Source organism: Pterocles gutturalis, unplaced genomic scaffold, assembly GCF_000699245.1.
Source record: "Pterocles gutturalis isolate BGI_N339 unplaced genomic scaffold, ASM69924v1 scaffold10211, whole genome shotgun sequence".
Taxonomy (NCBI): domain Eukaryota; kingdom Metazoa; phylum Chordata; class Aves; order Pterocliformes; family Pteroclidae; genus Pterocles; species Pterocles gutturalis.
In genome coordinates, this window is record NW_010100398.1 from 7,613 (window position 1) to 23,344 (window position 15,732).

The 15,732-nt window shown below is 48.8% G+C and overlaps 1 protein-coding gene across 1 annotated transcript in view; it reads left to right on the forward strand.

The window, feature by feature from the left end:
* Nucleotides 1–10,991: 10,991 nt before the first annotated feature.
* GPSM1 (G-protein signaling modulator 1) overlaps nt 10,992–15,732 on the forward strand; it is a 51,150-nt gene continuing 46,409 nt past the window's right edge. Inside the window, exons 1-4 of the mRNA XM_010079651.1 lie at nt 10,992–11,155; nt 14,247–14,468; nt 14,997–15,132; nt 15,421–15,563. Coding sequence (XP_010077953.1) covers nt 10,992–11,155; nt 14,247–14,468; nt 14,997–15,132; nt 15,421–15,563 — 665 coding nt within the window. The remainder of the gene's footprint in view (nt 11,156–14,246; nt 14,469–14,996; nt 15,133–15,420; nt 15,564–15,732) is intronic.

The following is a 15,732-nucleotide window of genomic DNA, read 5'->3' on the forward strand; positions in this document are numbered from 1 at the left end:
TGTGCTCCATCTGTGGAGTATCCATTCATGCCTGAGGAGAGCTGGAAAGTCCTGATTAATATTAATCTCTCTGGGGCTATTTGTTAATTACTGTTATTCATGCTCTGTATTAGGAAACTGCCTAGCATCCCGTGCTGCTGTGCCAGGCTGAGTGGATCCTGGGAGGGTTATATCCGTTCCAGGGTTTCAGAGTCCTTGGTAAACATCAGTATTTCATTGCAGCCTTTCTGGGAAATATTGTTGCTGTTTTCAAGGGTAAGAAATTCTATAGTCTTCAGAGTGAAAGAGAATATAGGTGGCAAAGCCAGGGGCTGAATGTCCTGACTCCCACGCCTTCCCCTCGGCACTTCCTCACCCCCGTCACAGTGAGTTAATTGTGAATTGGAGAGGAGACCTTGGCTTTTGCTGAACAGTACAGGGCAGTGCAGCACTTGCATTGCATGATGTTATAATGGTTCATACGGGAGGGAGCGAAAGGTTGTTTAGAAGGAAGTTACCAGCTGGTGAATTAAGTACCAGGCTCTGCCTGTTTGCAAGGTGTGCCTTGGAAATGTGGTGGGAATGCTGCAAACCACAGGAAAAGGAGCAGCCTGGGTGGCTCTGGGGTCTGGTCACCATGAGGAGCCCAAATCCAGGGATTGGCTCGAAGAAAGCAGGAGAACAGCCCTGAGCTGTCAGGGTGCTCAGGCACTTGCGACTCCATGTAGTTATCTGTCTCGCAGGATTTGAGAATAGACCAGGTAATTTAAAAAGGGAGAGGAGGATACAGAAAAATGTTCCCTGCCAGAAAATTGTCAGCAAGTTGAATCACATAAGAAGTGAGCGGAGTTCCTGGGTGCCCTGCCTTGGGGGATGGTTGTCTTTGGGATATGGTGAAAGATGGAGAGAGAAAAACGCACGTCTCAGTTCTCACAGTCGGGCGGGAAGCTTTTGGGATGGGCAGCAGTTGACAGTGCTTTGGGGAGGGTCCTGTTGTTACTGTGCTCCAGCTGTGCTTGGGTAAAGTTATATCACTGCTGAGAAATACCACATCAGAAAACAGCCCCTTTTTTAGCTACTGTCTTCAGAGATTTGTACTGAGAAAATGGCTTTGGGGATTGTATCTGCAAAACACAGAAGCCATCAGATCTGACTTGTTTACTGGCCAAGCTTTCTCTGCAGCATGAAGGCAGGAATATAAATCACCAGTGACTAAACAAATGAAAATATCCAGCATCGTAAGCAAAGTGTTTCTTTTTCTGACAAATAATCCCCTCTGATTGCAGTGAGGAGTAGCCTGCTTGGGAAACCCATGGACCAACATCTCATGGCAAGTGAACAGGGACTTATGTGCATAAACGCAGATGAATGTCCTTAAATTGTGAGACTGCATGAGTGCCTCGAGGCATTTCCTGGCCTCTGAGTTCAGCTGAGTGTCTGAGCTCCTGCTTTGGTCTCAATAATAAAGCATCTGAGTTCACTGTGACGCACCCAGAATTTTAATGCTGCAGCCCTCGGTCAGCTCTTGTATCAATTGCTTCCATCAGGGCTGTAATCCAGGAAACTGCAAGTGGGAACTAGTTGGTTGGTTGAAGTCTGTGGTTTGGTGCTTTCCTGGGTAAAGGCCCAGGAGATAGGGAAGCTGTTGTGTTATCTGTGTTCATTCCTTTGCTGCGCACTGCGGGGAGTGCAAGCAGAAGTGTGCCAGCAAATGCCATGGGCTCTGTGGGGAGATGCTGTCAAAGCTCTGTGTCGAACATGGTGTTCAGGTGTCCAAGGGGTTAACAATGAAATGGTTGAAAAGACCAACTTTCCCATCTGCTGTTCTGGAAGAAAATAAAAACTCACTCTGCAAAGTCTACATTTCCTTCAATAAAGCCATTCTTTGGCATCAGCGTTTTTGGCAGAAGGTTGTCATCGGTCATGCCATTGAGCAAGCATTTTGCAGAGTTGTGTGAGATCAGCAGCAGAAAAGTGAAAGCTTGTGAAGGCTGCATGGGTGCCTGAGACCCTGGCCTCCAGCAGAGGTGTCCTGCCGTGCCATGTGTCTGCAGGAAGGAGCCCCAGGTCTGCGTGCTGTGGCTCTGTCCTGCTGTCTGGCTGCTGAGCACATCAGCTTCCTTATGGGTCTGTGAGCTCTGTGGCTGGACCAGCTCTGGCCCGGGGACTCTCCCTGTCCCTGCTTTAAAGCCGAACGTGCCCTGACACAAGGATGAGGAGCGAGCAGAGAAAGCTGTTGTGTGTGCTGCCCTTGGCTCACACCAGTGTCCAAAACAGTGTTCTGCTGGGGTGGGAATGTCGCTGTTTCTGAAGGACCCTGGGTGGGGATCTGATCAAGGTGATTTTGGGGAGTTCTCAGGTTTGCTGAAGCAGGATCAGGCTCCAGCTGTGCTCGGTGAAGCTCCAAGCCCACGTGTGGAAGGCAGAGCTCACCTACTTTGTGAGCTAGGGTTGCTGTGCTGACAGCCGCCGTGGGAAGGGAAGGAGGGAGATGCTGTGCAGACCAGGCTGCGAATGAGAACTGAGTCATTTGTCAAGACTGACGGCTCTCTCCCAGAGCTGGTTGCCTGAGGCTAACGTGGCACACAGACAGGAGATGTAACGATATCTATCTATATACACACAGGAGAGAAAAGTAGCAGCTCAAAACGTGTGACTGGAGTTAAATTTTAAAAAAATTCCCAATTAAAGCCATGTGTGCTGGAGGGTGTAACTGCTCCTGAAAGGCTCGTGGAGGCTGTTTGTACGGCACAAATGCAGCCTCTCGATGCCCTGGATTAAAACAGGCACGCTCCTCCAGCACACAAAATCTGCCTGGAAGCAGTGTCATTCCTGTGTGTCAGCAGCTGCCACAGCCACTACCCTTACGGGTTAAGGTAAGGAGCTGTCTTGTCACCTGTCTCGTCCCTGTCGCCCCATTGCTGCTGCCTGCTCTCCTGAAGTGTCTCTCTGCAGCCTGCTCTTGTGCCGTGTCTTCCTTTCACTGCTAGATTATGATGTCTCTATGCAGGAAGAGATTTTTTTTTTTTTCCTGAAGACATTCATCACTCAGTCAGGATAAATGAACTCCCTGATTTGGGTATGTGTGTAACCGCGATGTATATCCTTCTTTCTTTCACCAGCGTGAGGGAGGAGGGGAGCAGGGAATTCCTCCAGTGCTGCAGAGCAGCCTGTGTTCTGGAGAAAGCCATTGCAACACATCTGAGATCACAACAGGGAGCTGACCTGAACCTGAAACAGGTCTGTGGAGAGATTGCCGCTATCCGTTCCTGCTCATGCCATCTCCTTAAAGGCGTGTTTCCATCAGGCAGGTAATACGTCCTATAACATTAAACTTTGGCTTCATCCTTAAGTTTTTCATAACTGTTTCATAGTAAGTTTTGCAGTTTGCTTAAAAAGCAAATCATTATTATTTGTGATAGCAATCAGAAGATTATTAGGGAGAGTATTAGTGTCCTTGCTGTATCCAGGAGGACTTTCCAAGAAACACGATGTTTATACAGCTTTCTCCTATGGAAGAACAGGACCAGAGTCCATTTCACAGATGCACAGATGGACCATGATCTATGTGGCACACTCCTATAGCGATATATGCTTGCCTGTTATGTACACATCTGATTGAGTTACACCAACACCCAGTGTCGGGGCAAACCCTGGTGTGGAGCTGTGTTGGGGAGGAGTGGGGGACTTGCCTGCAGGCGCATGATTTGTGCAGACATTCAGCGCAGTGGTGCCAAGCGTTTCCAGGGTAGATGTTATCTGTGGAGCTAGACTAGGCGAGAAGTGCTAAAAATTGGGGAAAATGTGGTGGAGGACTAAACCACACGATCCTCTGGAAGAAGTGACACCAGCTGGCAAGATGCTGGAGCTCCAGGGTTCCCCGCAGAGGCAGCAGACACCCGCCACAGCCTGTGCCGCGGTGCTAGACGGTGGGTCTGTTCTCCTTGGATTAGTAAAGCAGAATTCTCACCTCGTGTGTGAGCTGTGTGGCGATGGCCTGGCCTTCTGGGAATCCTGCCACACTCCAATGGACTTGCAGATCATCTGATGGCGTGCATAGATTTTTCCATAATGCCATGAAGAACCTTTTTGCTGCTGTTCTGCTGAGCCTGGGTTTGCACAGAGGAGCTGCATAAATTGTCTTTATTTGTTTTTTTTTCTAATGTAGATTGTAGTGGTAACCCAATGCATTTTGTGTCAGGAGCAGTATGCTCTTTTCAATCACAGCATATATGTTAGTGAGAGGATGTGTTGATCTAATTGCCAAAGTAAGGTTGTAATGAAAAGCCATTCAGACTGGATGTCCTCTCTTGCCCTCTGGTTTCTGGAAGTGACTGAAGGAAATAGCACTTCACTTCTGGTGAAATCATCCCAAGAGTGTTGTTGTTTTGTTGCAGCGTAATGGATTAATGTCACTGAAGGCATTAGCATTGTACGAAAAAGCAAAATGCTCTTGGAAAATGCAGGAAGTTTCCCTCATTGTGCTGAAATCACCGAGTTCAAGTATCCTCAGTGACAAAATCCAGATGCTTAAAAACTCATCGTGGTGCAGGGGCTGGCTTGCTTGCTACTCCGCATGGTAGGTTTCAGAACTGAAGCTGTTACCTTTGACTGTGGTCTGCAGGTACAGCGCTGAGACAAGCTATTGACAGCACAGAGTGAGCATCCTCCTTTGTGCCTCCTGGGAAGGAGAGAGCATCCTCAGGTGTGAGCATCATTGGTCCACTTACATTTGGCAAGCCAGTGCTGCTGGCCTCTCCACTTTATTTTCCTTTAGCTCAAATGGCAGGTGGTGGTGGTTGGGTTTGTACCCTGCTCATGAGCCATGCAAAGGGATTATGTTCCAGGCTCTTCAGAAGATTTCATTCTCACTCTTCTTGAAAGTGAGTTCTCCTGCACAGTCCTTCCTCAGAGGCATTCTGATCAGTTCACATGTTTGATAGATTATTTTTTTAATTATTTGGAAGTCAGAACATGTTTTAATGAATTAATTTTCAATTTGGTATCTCCTTAACCATCATGTACTTAGACCCTGGAAAGTATTTGCATCTTATAATTTAAGTGCTTTGAAACTGGGCATTGAGTGAAACTGTTCCCCAGGATGAGCTGAAATTCACATCTGTACCTTAATCCTATCTGAGCTTTCTCAAATGCTGCAAGTTAATTACATCCCATCATGATCCTTTGATATTTGAGTAATTTTGGAGCACAAAGGCTTAAATTTGTGCTCATTGCCTTTTAGAGTTTTTACTCGTCAGATGACACAGAAAAATTTCATTGTGTTCTGTTCTTGCTGTGGGTTAAGCTGTATTTGTGGGAAGGATTTGGAACATGGATTCAGGATAATTATTACCAGTGTATAATTATTGAGAGCCCAATCCTTCCAGGTGTAGAGCAGGTTTCTAGAGGTCATGAGTATCTTAAGCTCCTGTCCAAAGAGATGCCCCCAAGTCCAGGGTTGGATCTTCAGTGGTTGTTTGGCACCACACTGAGCTGGTAGCACGAGCTGTGTGAGCATCCTTGCCTGGGTGGAAAATGCTGTGCCTTGTCCCCAGCAGAACAGCTCTAGTTTGAGTGCTTCACTTGGTGCTTGCCAGGCAGGACACGGCAGAGACACTGGGAGCCAGGGCTCCTGGGTTCCTTTCCATCCCTACAGCTCACTCACTGTGGGCAAGTTACGTCTTGCTGTACCTTACCTCCCTTCTTGCAAAATGGGCTAATAGCTACCCTTGTACCTGTACGTCCCACGTCAGCATCATAAATTGCTTCACAAAATGCTACTAAACCATCAAATAACTCCTGTCTGCCCTCAGTTCTCACCATTCCCATGGATCAAAGCCACAGAAGCAGCCGTTCAGCGTGGCCGGTGGTCAAATGGAGAGTTGTGTGCAGCCCCAGGGGAGTTGTGCAAGCAGGGGAGTGCTGGGTGACTTTTGCTTTCAAGCAGGCAATGGGGAGTTTGAATTTCTGACAATGGCGCAGCTTGTTGGAGCCATTATGAATTGAAATGGGGTCTTATTCAGCTCTGCTAATAAGAGGGTAAATGCAGCTAAATACAGCTGTCTTCCTCGCTGTCATTTGGTATTTATTAGCAAATATGCAGTGGAATTGAATCCCTTGTAAGTACTCTGCAGCTAATGGTAGATAGCAATTAACTGAAATGACTACTGTGGAGCACTGGTGCTGCCATCAGCAAGGGGAGAAGGAAATCTGGAGCCAGTGCACAGAGCCAGGGGCTCCCAGAACTCCCTGTAGTTTTCCCCTCTGAATTCTCCGTTTCATGCCCTTATCGCAAGACTGCAGTGAAAACCGCTTCATCTTGGTACTCCCTGGAGCTCCAGCTTGAACAAACACTTTGCAGGCAGCAGTAAGCGTGTGTGTGTATATGTAGAACTTTATTATTTTCAGTTTGGAGGTCACTGAGAGGGCTCACTGCAATACTACCAGTGAAAGCCTGTGGAGTGGAAACTTTCTCCCCTCCAGATGTGCTGGTGGCACAGAGCTGCCTCTGCAGGACCTCATCTGCCTCAGGAGATGTGAAGGAGACTCTCCCAGACACCTGGAACAAATTCAGGAGCTGGGAAGGACTGGGTGCAGCATGCATTGTTTAATCTTTGGCCTTTCCTCTCCAAACAAAACAAGAGGTTTTGTTTTCTTCCCCTCACTAATAAGGTGACATGTAGGTCAAAATGCCCCGAGGTTCTGCTCTCCATTGACTGGAGGGAAACCCCCTTTTGTGTGCTGGTTTCAAACTACCAAAAGGAGTTTGAGTCAGGCTGATGTCACATATATCTTGATTTGTTTGCCACCCTTCCCTGCCAGCCTGTGTTTGATACGGTGCCTTGTGGGGACACTGCTTGTCAGGAGGGGATCAGCGCTTGGGTTGGTGTGGGTGGGAAGCGAGGGGCTGTGCTGCGAGGAGAGCTGTCGGCAGGGTGCAGAGGCATTGCTGGCCACGTTGCACAGGAACTGGTCTTGGGAGGGAGTTAATTGGGTATGTTCATTAGTGCCCTCCCTGCAGAACAGAGCAGGCTGCTAATGGGTGTGCTGATGGTACAAGCGGTGCAGGGGAGGATGAGTGGTGAACAGGAGGAGAGGAATGACTGATGGGTCTGGTGTCATGGCAATGTGATGATATTTAATGGTAAGAAGTTGCAAACACATGTACTTAGGAGCTAGTGATAAGATTTTCTTCTCGGAGATGGGAGCTCATCGTTTGGGAGCAAGTGAGGGAGAGGCAGCTGTGTCCGTGCTGGTGATATGATGACAGGAGCTCCCAGCCTGGTGTGAGGAGAGTGTTGGTTGATGAGGAGTGAGGACCCTGCCTGGGGCAGAGCAGCCAGAGAGAGACTGCCCAAAATACATTGTGAAAGTGCCCCGGGCAGAGGAGAGCAGTCTCGTCCAGCTTGCAGTGCTGGCCCGTGGCTAAACAGGAACAAATTCACCAGAATAAACTGAAGCTGTGCATCAGGAGGAGCTGGGATAGCTTTCCGCCTGGAGGGAAGCCTATGGAAATAGTCAGACCCTTCACTAGGGCTCTGGCACAGGAGAAGCGTGAGCTGGTTGGGGTGGGATGTGAGCTCCCTCCATCCTGTCCCTGTGCAGTGAAGGGAACCATCCCTGGGGAGTTCCAGCAGCTCCCACCTGGATGCTTTATCTGCTGGCTCAGTCATCAGCTGCTTTTCACATGCAGGAGCTGTGTCAAGGCTGGGAAAGCAAATTACTAAAAGGGAATAATTCCCAGCTTGATTAACTTTCTTTAAGGATGTGCTGCCAGTTAATTATTTAAATTCATATTTAGTTAAGACAGTGAATATACATTTACACTGAGCACCTGATAAACTTGATCCCTTTTTGATTGGGGAAAAATGCTTAATTGCACCTGTCATCAGTGCTCTGAAATTACATTTATTTTTGCATAAAATTCAATCAGATTGCCAGTAAGATGCTAAAAATCTGTTGCTTCATTAATTCATATCAATAGATACACTAAGCGACTTTTTTTACTACTGTTGGTGTTTTTGGTGGGGGGGTGTTCTGCCTTGTTACCCATCTAAGAGCTTGGGTTTTCTTACTCCTGACTTCAGAATTACAGCAGCTCTGATTAGGAATGTGTTTTGCAATTGCCCCCACTGATATGAATCAAATACCTATAAATAGCTTTATCATTTTTTAAGGCAGTTTCACCTTGCAGGCAAAGAAGAGTCTCTCTTGCCCTGTGAGCTTTACAATATTTAGGGCAGCAGACAGCTGTCTCCCGGCTCTGTCTTGTGACATGATTATTTTCTGCGGAGTTTGATGGATTCGTTGTCAGCAGGATAAGTGCTGTGAGCGAGGCAGTGCAAAGGCGGCAGCCCTGAACGTGTGAAAGGGACACTTGGCTTAAGACAGGTTTAACTGCTGGACACTGTGCGGTCTCCTCTTTTTCTGGGGCTGAGGTGCAGCCCTGAGAGGTGGGATGTGGCTGTGTCCTGCTCTGGGGGGGTGTATCTCCTGGGCTGCAGGAGCAGCAGCAGCCCTGAGCTTGGGGTCAGTGCCTAGCCCAGGATCCTGCAGAGTGGCTCTTGGCTAAAGGCAGCCTGCACTGTTGTTTTCCAGCCTAGCAGGGGAGGAAAAGTGTGATATTGTCCATGCAGGGTTATTTTCTTGGAATATTTGGCAAAGGAGACCCAAAGATTTGAGGGAGAGCGAGGTGTTGGGAGGCCTGACTGTAGCTCCAAGCTTCTGAACACCTTGTGAGCAGTGTTCCCCCTCTGGGGACCTGTATCATCACCCAAGTCCTAATTATAGTGCTGTTGTGACAGCAGTCATGGTGATCGTTGTTAATGGCACTGATAACACCTCCTGCTGTTTGCTTTGTTTCTTGGCACTGTTCTTGGCATCCCCCATGCTCCGGGGACCCTCGCTGCTTTCTGTGTTGCTTGAACGTTTGATGCGTAAGAGTTCTTGTGTGTTGCCTGCACACCTTTTGTAAGGGAAAATTTTCATTCCTTAATTCTTTCAGACAGCTTGTGAGGCGGCCAAAAGGCAATCTGTGATCAGATCATCATTAGCTGCTGACAGTGATGGATGACCCTGGGAGATCTTGTTAAAGGCAATATCGGCTCTTCCTGTCCTCAGCTCCTTCTGCCTTCAGATCGCAGTTGTCTAAAGAAAAAGTTGAGGAGGAGGGAGGATGGCTGGCCCTGTGCTGTGTTGTGTTGGCAAGAGGCTTCCTCATCCCTGTCGCCGTGCGGTGGAAGGGTCACCCCTTTTCTGCCTCATGTGAGTGTCAGATGCAACATCCACTCCCCGGTTTGAAATGTGCAGCTGTCGCATTGATGGGGGCTGAGAGATCTGCCAGCATTATGCCACTCACTGGTTCCTCTGGCAGAGTGCTGTGCAGATTGCACAACTCGGTTGTGGCCAAACATTGGGTTTATATTTGGCCTCTTACTGCTTTTCAAAAAATTGTTCTTTTTGTTGTTTTCTTAAACGTCTACATTACCCTTTTTTAAAATACTTTTTGCAAAAGGATCTCAAAGTGCTCTGGGAGCCCCCTTCATGGCTCTTTTTCAGGTGTGTACACAACCCAAGGAGTGAGGAGCTGTGGGACTTGCGTAGCGCTCCAGTTGGAACTGGTGCTGGGACTCTTTGCTGTACACACCAGCACTGTTCTGATTTCTAGATCACAGCTGGTGTCTTCAAAACTTCATCCTTACCTGGCCAGACTTGACGTGGCCTGTCATCTCCATGTGTTCAGAAGACAGCACTTTGCTGTATGTGGTATAGTCTTGGTTTGATCTGGAACCTGATCACCTGGGAAGGTTGTCAGACCTTCCTGGCTGCTTGTGGTGGGTCTGGAGTCTGGGATGTGACTTCTGCCAGCGCTTGGCAATCCTGCCTCTGTGGAGGAACGCGCAAACCTGTGTGAGTGGTTTGCACTGATTTCCCGCAAGGGTTATGAACAGAAGCTGCTCCAAGCCAGCATCCCCCCCTCCCTGTCTTTGTTCAGACCCCCAGGCAGGGACGTGCCACGCTGTTAGCTCAAAGCTGGAGTGGTGGGGGAATTGCTCTAACAAGCTCTAGCAACTTAGCTGTGGAAGTAAGAAAAGCAGCTCATGTTCTGCAGCATCCCTCTTCTGAACCACGCCAGATGGCCAAGCCCAGCACCTTCAGCTTGTCAGCGGTAATTTGCTGGCTCAGGAGGGACTGAATCTTCTTTTCTGGTATTAGGACACGAATAGTAGGTGCTTGCTGAGGTGGTATGGACCCAGGCGTGTTGCCTGTGTGTCAGTAGAGGAAAAAAATACATGGAGGGTGAGGGACAGAGGGCTGTGTCTTCTCAGATGGGGATATTTTGGAGCCCATTTAAATGGAGAGGGATGTGCTCTGTGGGATCCACCACCTTCTACTTTTCCTTAGTCTGAGAACTGCTTGGATCACTTCTGGAACTTGAAAAGCTTCCTGGATGGCAGATGGATGAGGCCTCTCTGGAGCTTGTCAAACTGGTGTATGCTTCTCCTCAAAGACCATCTTCTGGAGGAAGCCTGAGCTCCTCACCTGACAAGGTGTTTGTAGCAGCAGAAGTCCTTCTGCACTTGGGGCAAAGAGGCACCAACAGGAATAGCTGATGTGTGACCACAGAGGCGGAGTGCTTTTGGGAAGAGACCAGCTCAGAAAGGAGGGAGCTGCCTGCCTTGGATTCTGGCCGTCTCATGGACTCTTCTGGGGCCCTTGGGCAGTGCTGAAATCTGTGAATGAACTAAGATGCTCACTTGTTTCCAGATTTCAGCTGTGAACTCGCCTATCTGGTACCTGAAACCAACAGAGGACAAAGGATATTATATTTTAGAGGAAAAGGGATGTTACTTTTTCTAGTTCTCTGTAAACAAAAACAATGCTCCTTTCCCCTTCCCTTTCAAGAGCAGCATATGGAAACAAAAGGAAATGTCCCAGATAAACACAGTTCAAGATTGCCCAAGCAGATGGAGTGAGACCTGGAGAGCAGTATGTGTTGTATGGACATGAAGATGCCATCAGCATCTTCAAAACCCAGGATCCTGCCTGTGAATTTACCAGAGAGACCTCTCTGCAAAATTGTTCCAAGTAGACCTCAGCCCCACTGCTTCGTTCTGCCAGTGGGCTTGGAGCTCTGGGTTTATGTTCAGAAAATGCGTAACCTGCAGAAGAAGAGGTAGGAGAGGGCTCAGTCACGTCCTGTGGGGGAGCTCAACTCTGTCTTTATTCCCTGTTTTCGTTCCTTTGCCAGCGTCTGTCAAGGCGGTTCATGTTGGCTCACTGGAACAGTGGATTCCTACCTTCTGCCTCAATCACCCCTCGTCTTTTTCTTACGGCCAGTTGAAACATGGCCTTTGGAAGCTGCTGTACATGGAGTGTTTTAGCATGCTTTTGTTTGTTGACCTTTAGCTGGTTCCTCTGCCCTTGGCACTGTGTTTCTGAGGGCTTTTAAGCCCCGGGTGACTGAACAGCGTGCAGAATTGCTTCCCAAAACTAGCTCTGGCTGTCGGGCCCCAAGGGTGTGGGAAGGGCAGGTGGGTTTTAGAAGTGGGTTGTGTTTCTGTTAATAATTGCCATCCTTGACTTTTTCCTTCCTGTGGCAGCAAATGCTTGGCAGAATGTGATGCGGGGAAAAAGCCTCCTCTCCCTTCCCCTTGTTTGCTTAGGTCCCAAACTGAGCAGTGATGTTAATTAGATAAGTCAGATACTCTGCAAAGCAGCCTGTTCAAGGACAAACAGATTTTAATTAAAGGCTGTGTGCATCTGAGGGTCATGTCACTGCACTGTGCCTGGATAGTTACTATGGGAACACCAGGAGAGCACCCAGAGAGCATGTGTGTGTGTGTAAGAGTGTGAGTGTATCAGAATGCAGCGCCGAGGCACTGATTTTGCTTCTGGTTTTGCTTCCACTCGCAAATACGGCCCCGGTGAGATGCTGCCCCTGGAGCGTGTAGTTGGGTTTTGTTGCTGTAGGGTTTTCTGTGTTGCGGGGATGGAAACCCTCACTTCAGGCTATTCAAATCACACAGCAGGTTTGATCTGAATTAGACTGCAATGCAATGAATTGGGAAAACGGGTCTGCAGCTCAGTTTTTAGACTGGTTACAGTTGGTGAGCACTCGGTCTCTTAAAGAGAATGTGGATATTGGGAAGCTGAGGCAGGGACTAACGCTGCACTGGCACTGCAAGCAGCCTTCTTGCACAAGGAAAATAGCCACTAAAATGTGGGCTTTGCAGTGAGCTTGAAATCAAATATTTGTGTGGGAGCTTGAGGTGGGAGCTCAGATGAGCTGCTTCCCAATCCCTTTCTCCTTGTTGTTACTTGGTGGTTTTGGGGACAAATGAACAGTGAGATGGGAAGGGTTGTGAGTGTTTGGAGGGAGAGTTTGAAACCAGTTCTTTGCCTTTTTTTTTGGTGTTTTTTTTTTCTTTTGTTTGGACAGTCCTGGTGGGTTGTGCTGCTTTGGAGGGTGCTGTTGGGCTGCCAAGCGTTGGGTGTTTGGAGCTGTACAGAGCCAGCTCAGCAGGGAGGCTGCCAGGCAAATAGTGCTGGATTGTAGATGCTTTATACTCTGTTCATAGAGGGACTGGCTTTGTTTCCTGGCAGCTGAGAAAACACCATTCTGCCTGTTTGTAGGAAAAATCTATCAGGATCGGTATTTTGTACGTGCATCTCCACGTGGCCCTTTGCAGCAGGAGGCAGCGGGTGTTGGGTGCAGATGTGGGCAGAAGATGCTGGAGCAGCGACCTGCAGCAGGAGGAACTCTGCCCTGAAGTCAGCGTGCACGGGGGGTGTGTGGGTGCATGGTGGCAGGTTGTCTCCTTGGGGGGAGAAGCCAGAGCAGCGCAGAGTGCCCTGGCACAGCCAACACACCCCACCCTTGGTCTGCAGAGACCCTGGTTGCAGGAGCTGGGCTTTGGCTCATCACAAGGGTGGCTTTGGGGGAAACATCTTCTAGGGCTCAGCTGGAAATGGCTGTGGGAGACGTCAGCTGGGCTGCTGCTATCAGTGATGAGCAAGTTGTTCTCTTAGTCTGGGTACCACAGTCAAGCTTCCTGCAAGTGCTCTTCAAGAATAGAATAGAAACTGCCTTTGGACATTTATTATCTTTTGTCTGACCCTCGCTTTTCTGACTCTGGACAAATGGGCTATATTTTTTCTGAGCAGATGTCCACCTTTGACCTAGATAGTTTTGACTTTTAAAAATACATTAAGCAGAAATGGAAAAAGTCAAAAAGAGCAGAGAGAAGTGTCTGAATAGAGGAGCAGGAACGTGCTGTGTCCATCTGCCTCATGAAGGGTTGGCTTTGCAGAGGTAAGATGCTTTCAAAGACGTGCTCTGTCCCTTGTGAGAGCTGGAGGATACATGGGGTTTACTGGGGACAGCTGTAACTTAGAGAGGACTTGGTGGAGCGTTCAAAGGAGCACGTTTCCTTTCTCTTGAAGCAATATCCCTGGTCTCACTCCTCTCTGCTGGCTTGCAGAACGCTCACTGACAGCATAGCATGCACCATTGCCAAAGGTGTCGAGAAATGCAAGGGAGGAAGGCAAGTCTGGAGGCTAATGTGCAGAGTGCCTGTGGAAAAACTGACAGCAGGGGAGTTAATGAAAAGCAGACAGGGAGCTCTGGAAGCTGCTCAGCCAGGAAATTCTGCACAGTCCAGGGTTTTCTCTGGTATCCAAGAAAAATGTGTTGCGATTTGGCTACCCTCTCTGTTACCCTGGGGAAGGGGGTGCAGGCGTGGATAGCCTGGGTACGTGGCTTCTGCACTGTGCACCACCTGTGAGAAAAACACGTGCTGTGTTATTCTTGTGATGTGAACCTGCATCCTGAGAGCCAGGAGCCCAGAGTTTGTTTGGATTCCTACTGGGAACTCAAGGGCTGTCTCTAGCCACTTGCAGATGCAGACTGTCAATCTGGATGTTCCCGTGTTTCGTATCTAGGAGGTTGGTTTCTCAGAGGGGCTGAGTGCCCACCGTGTCCCCTGAAAGCTGGTGTCCACACTGCTGAGGTGTGCCGGCTGCACATCCCTGAGTTATCATCGCCCAAACGGTGTTTGGTGTGGGGCTGGTGCCTCAGTGCTTGGGGCTGAACGCAGAGAGGCAGCTGCTGCCTGGAGAGCAGCTCCCTCCAGGACTTGTTTGTGTTTTACTGGTGCAGTGAGTAATTAAAGGTGTACAATGAAGTAAACCTTTTAATTGTTGCATTGCTGCATGGGTGCACTGCAGTCTAACTCCTCTAGAAATGACTGTTTTGCTTTTGGCAGAATGGAGGCGTCCTGCCTGGAGCTGGCCCTGGAAGGAGAGCGCTTGTGCAAGGCTGGGGACTTCAAAGCTGGGGCAGCCTTCTTTGAAGCAGCGGTGCAGGTGGGGACAGAGGACCTGAAGACTCTCAGTGCCATCTACAGTCAGCTGGGCAATGCCTATTTCTACCTAAAGGAGTACTCCAAGGCGCTGGAGTACCATAAACACGACCTTACCCTGGCCAGGTAAGCATGTCAGCAGGGCTTTGTCCTAACCAGACCCAACCTGGCAGGGCTTGAGCAAAGGAAAGATCTGTGGGGTCTGAACCCAGCAGCCTGAGGGGATTTGCCCCAGAAATAAGCATCCAAAAGTAGCCCTGAGGCATGGGCTGACTGTCTTGTGGAGAACTCTGGAGGCAAAAAGAAGGGGTCAGCCACCTTCAGAGCTGGGAGGTGAAGAAAGGGATATGGATGTGAGGATGGGGGTTGGAGCGAGAGCCAGGACAGTGTCCAGTTCTCCTATCCCCAGGTACTCATAGGTACACCTGAAGTAATTAGAGCAGTTCACCTGAGACAGCAAAAAAACAAGGATCTGTCTTCAAAATTGAGAGTGCTTGTATGAAGCATTCCAGTCAGGTGTGTGTGCTGGGAACTGTTGGAGGTGGTGTACGTACCATGCAGTGCTTGCTGCAGCTTGAGTTCTGCCTCCAACAGTTGGTGAATAAAGGTCTGTGAGCTCTTTAACACCTCCCTGTTCCTCTGGTCATCTCATAGAACCATTGGAGACCGCATTGGAGAAGCGAAGGCAAGTGGCAACCTTGGGAATACATTGAAAATACTTGGGCAGTTTGATGAAGCTGTTGTGTGTTGCCAGAGACACTTGGACATTTCTCAGGAGCAGGGAGACAAGGTAATTGGTTCATGGCATCCAACAGGAAATATTTCTTAGCTTTAGAGATAATCTGTCTGCAACTGTTATATGTTGAAGGTGGGCTTTGGAAGGAGATGGAGTGTAAAGCTCTCCCTTCTCGCTGCATCACAGGTTTCATGCTGCTGACAGTAACACTGCCATAACAGTGAAGATGGGGAAGGAAAATGTGGGCCTCCTGGCTTTGAGCATCTCTGCCCAGCAATGGAGAGGTCCATACTGGGATGGGAAGTGTAATACCTTGCTGCTCCCTGTTCTTCCTCCCTTTAGGTAGGTGAAGCCAGAGCACTCTATAATATAGGAAATGTTTACCATGCGAAGGGAAAGCACTTATCTTGGAACATGGCCCAAGACCCAGGCTACCTGACTCAGGAAGTCAAGGAAACGCTACAGAAAGCTTCAGAATATTATGAGTAAGTATTCAAGCTTGGCCATGCTTTCTCCTGCAGGGAACAGGACTGGTCAGGCATCGGTGATTGCCAGAATGCACACAGGTCCACCTTTGAGCTTATCCTGCTCAGATCATAACCTGTATTTGTGGTGTTCCTGTTCTGCTCACAGCTTTCAGGGTCTGCAGGTTAG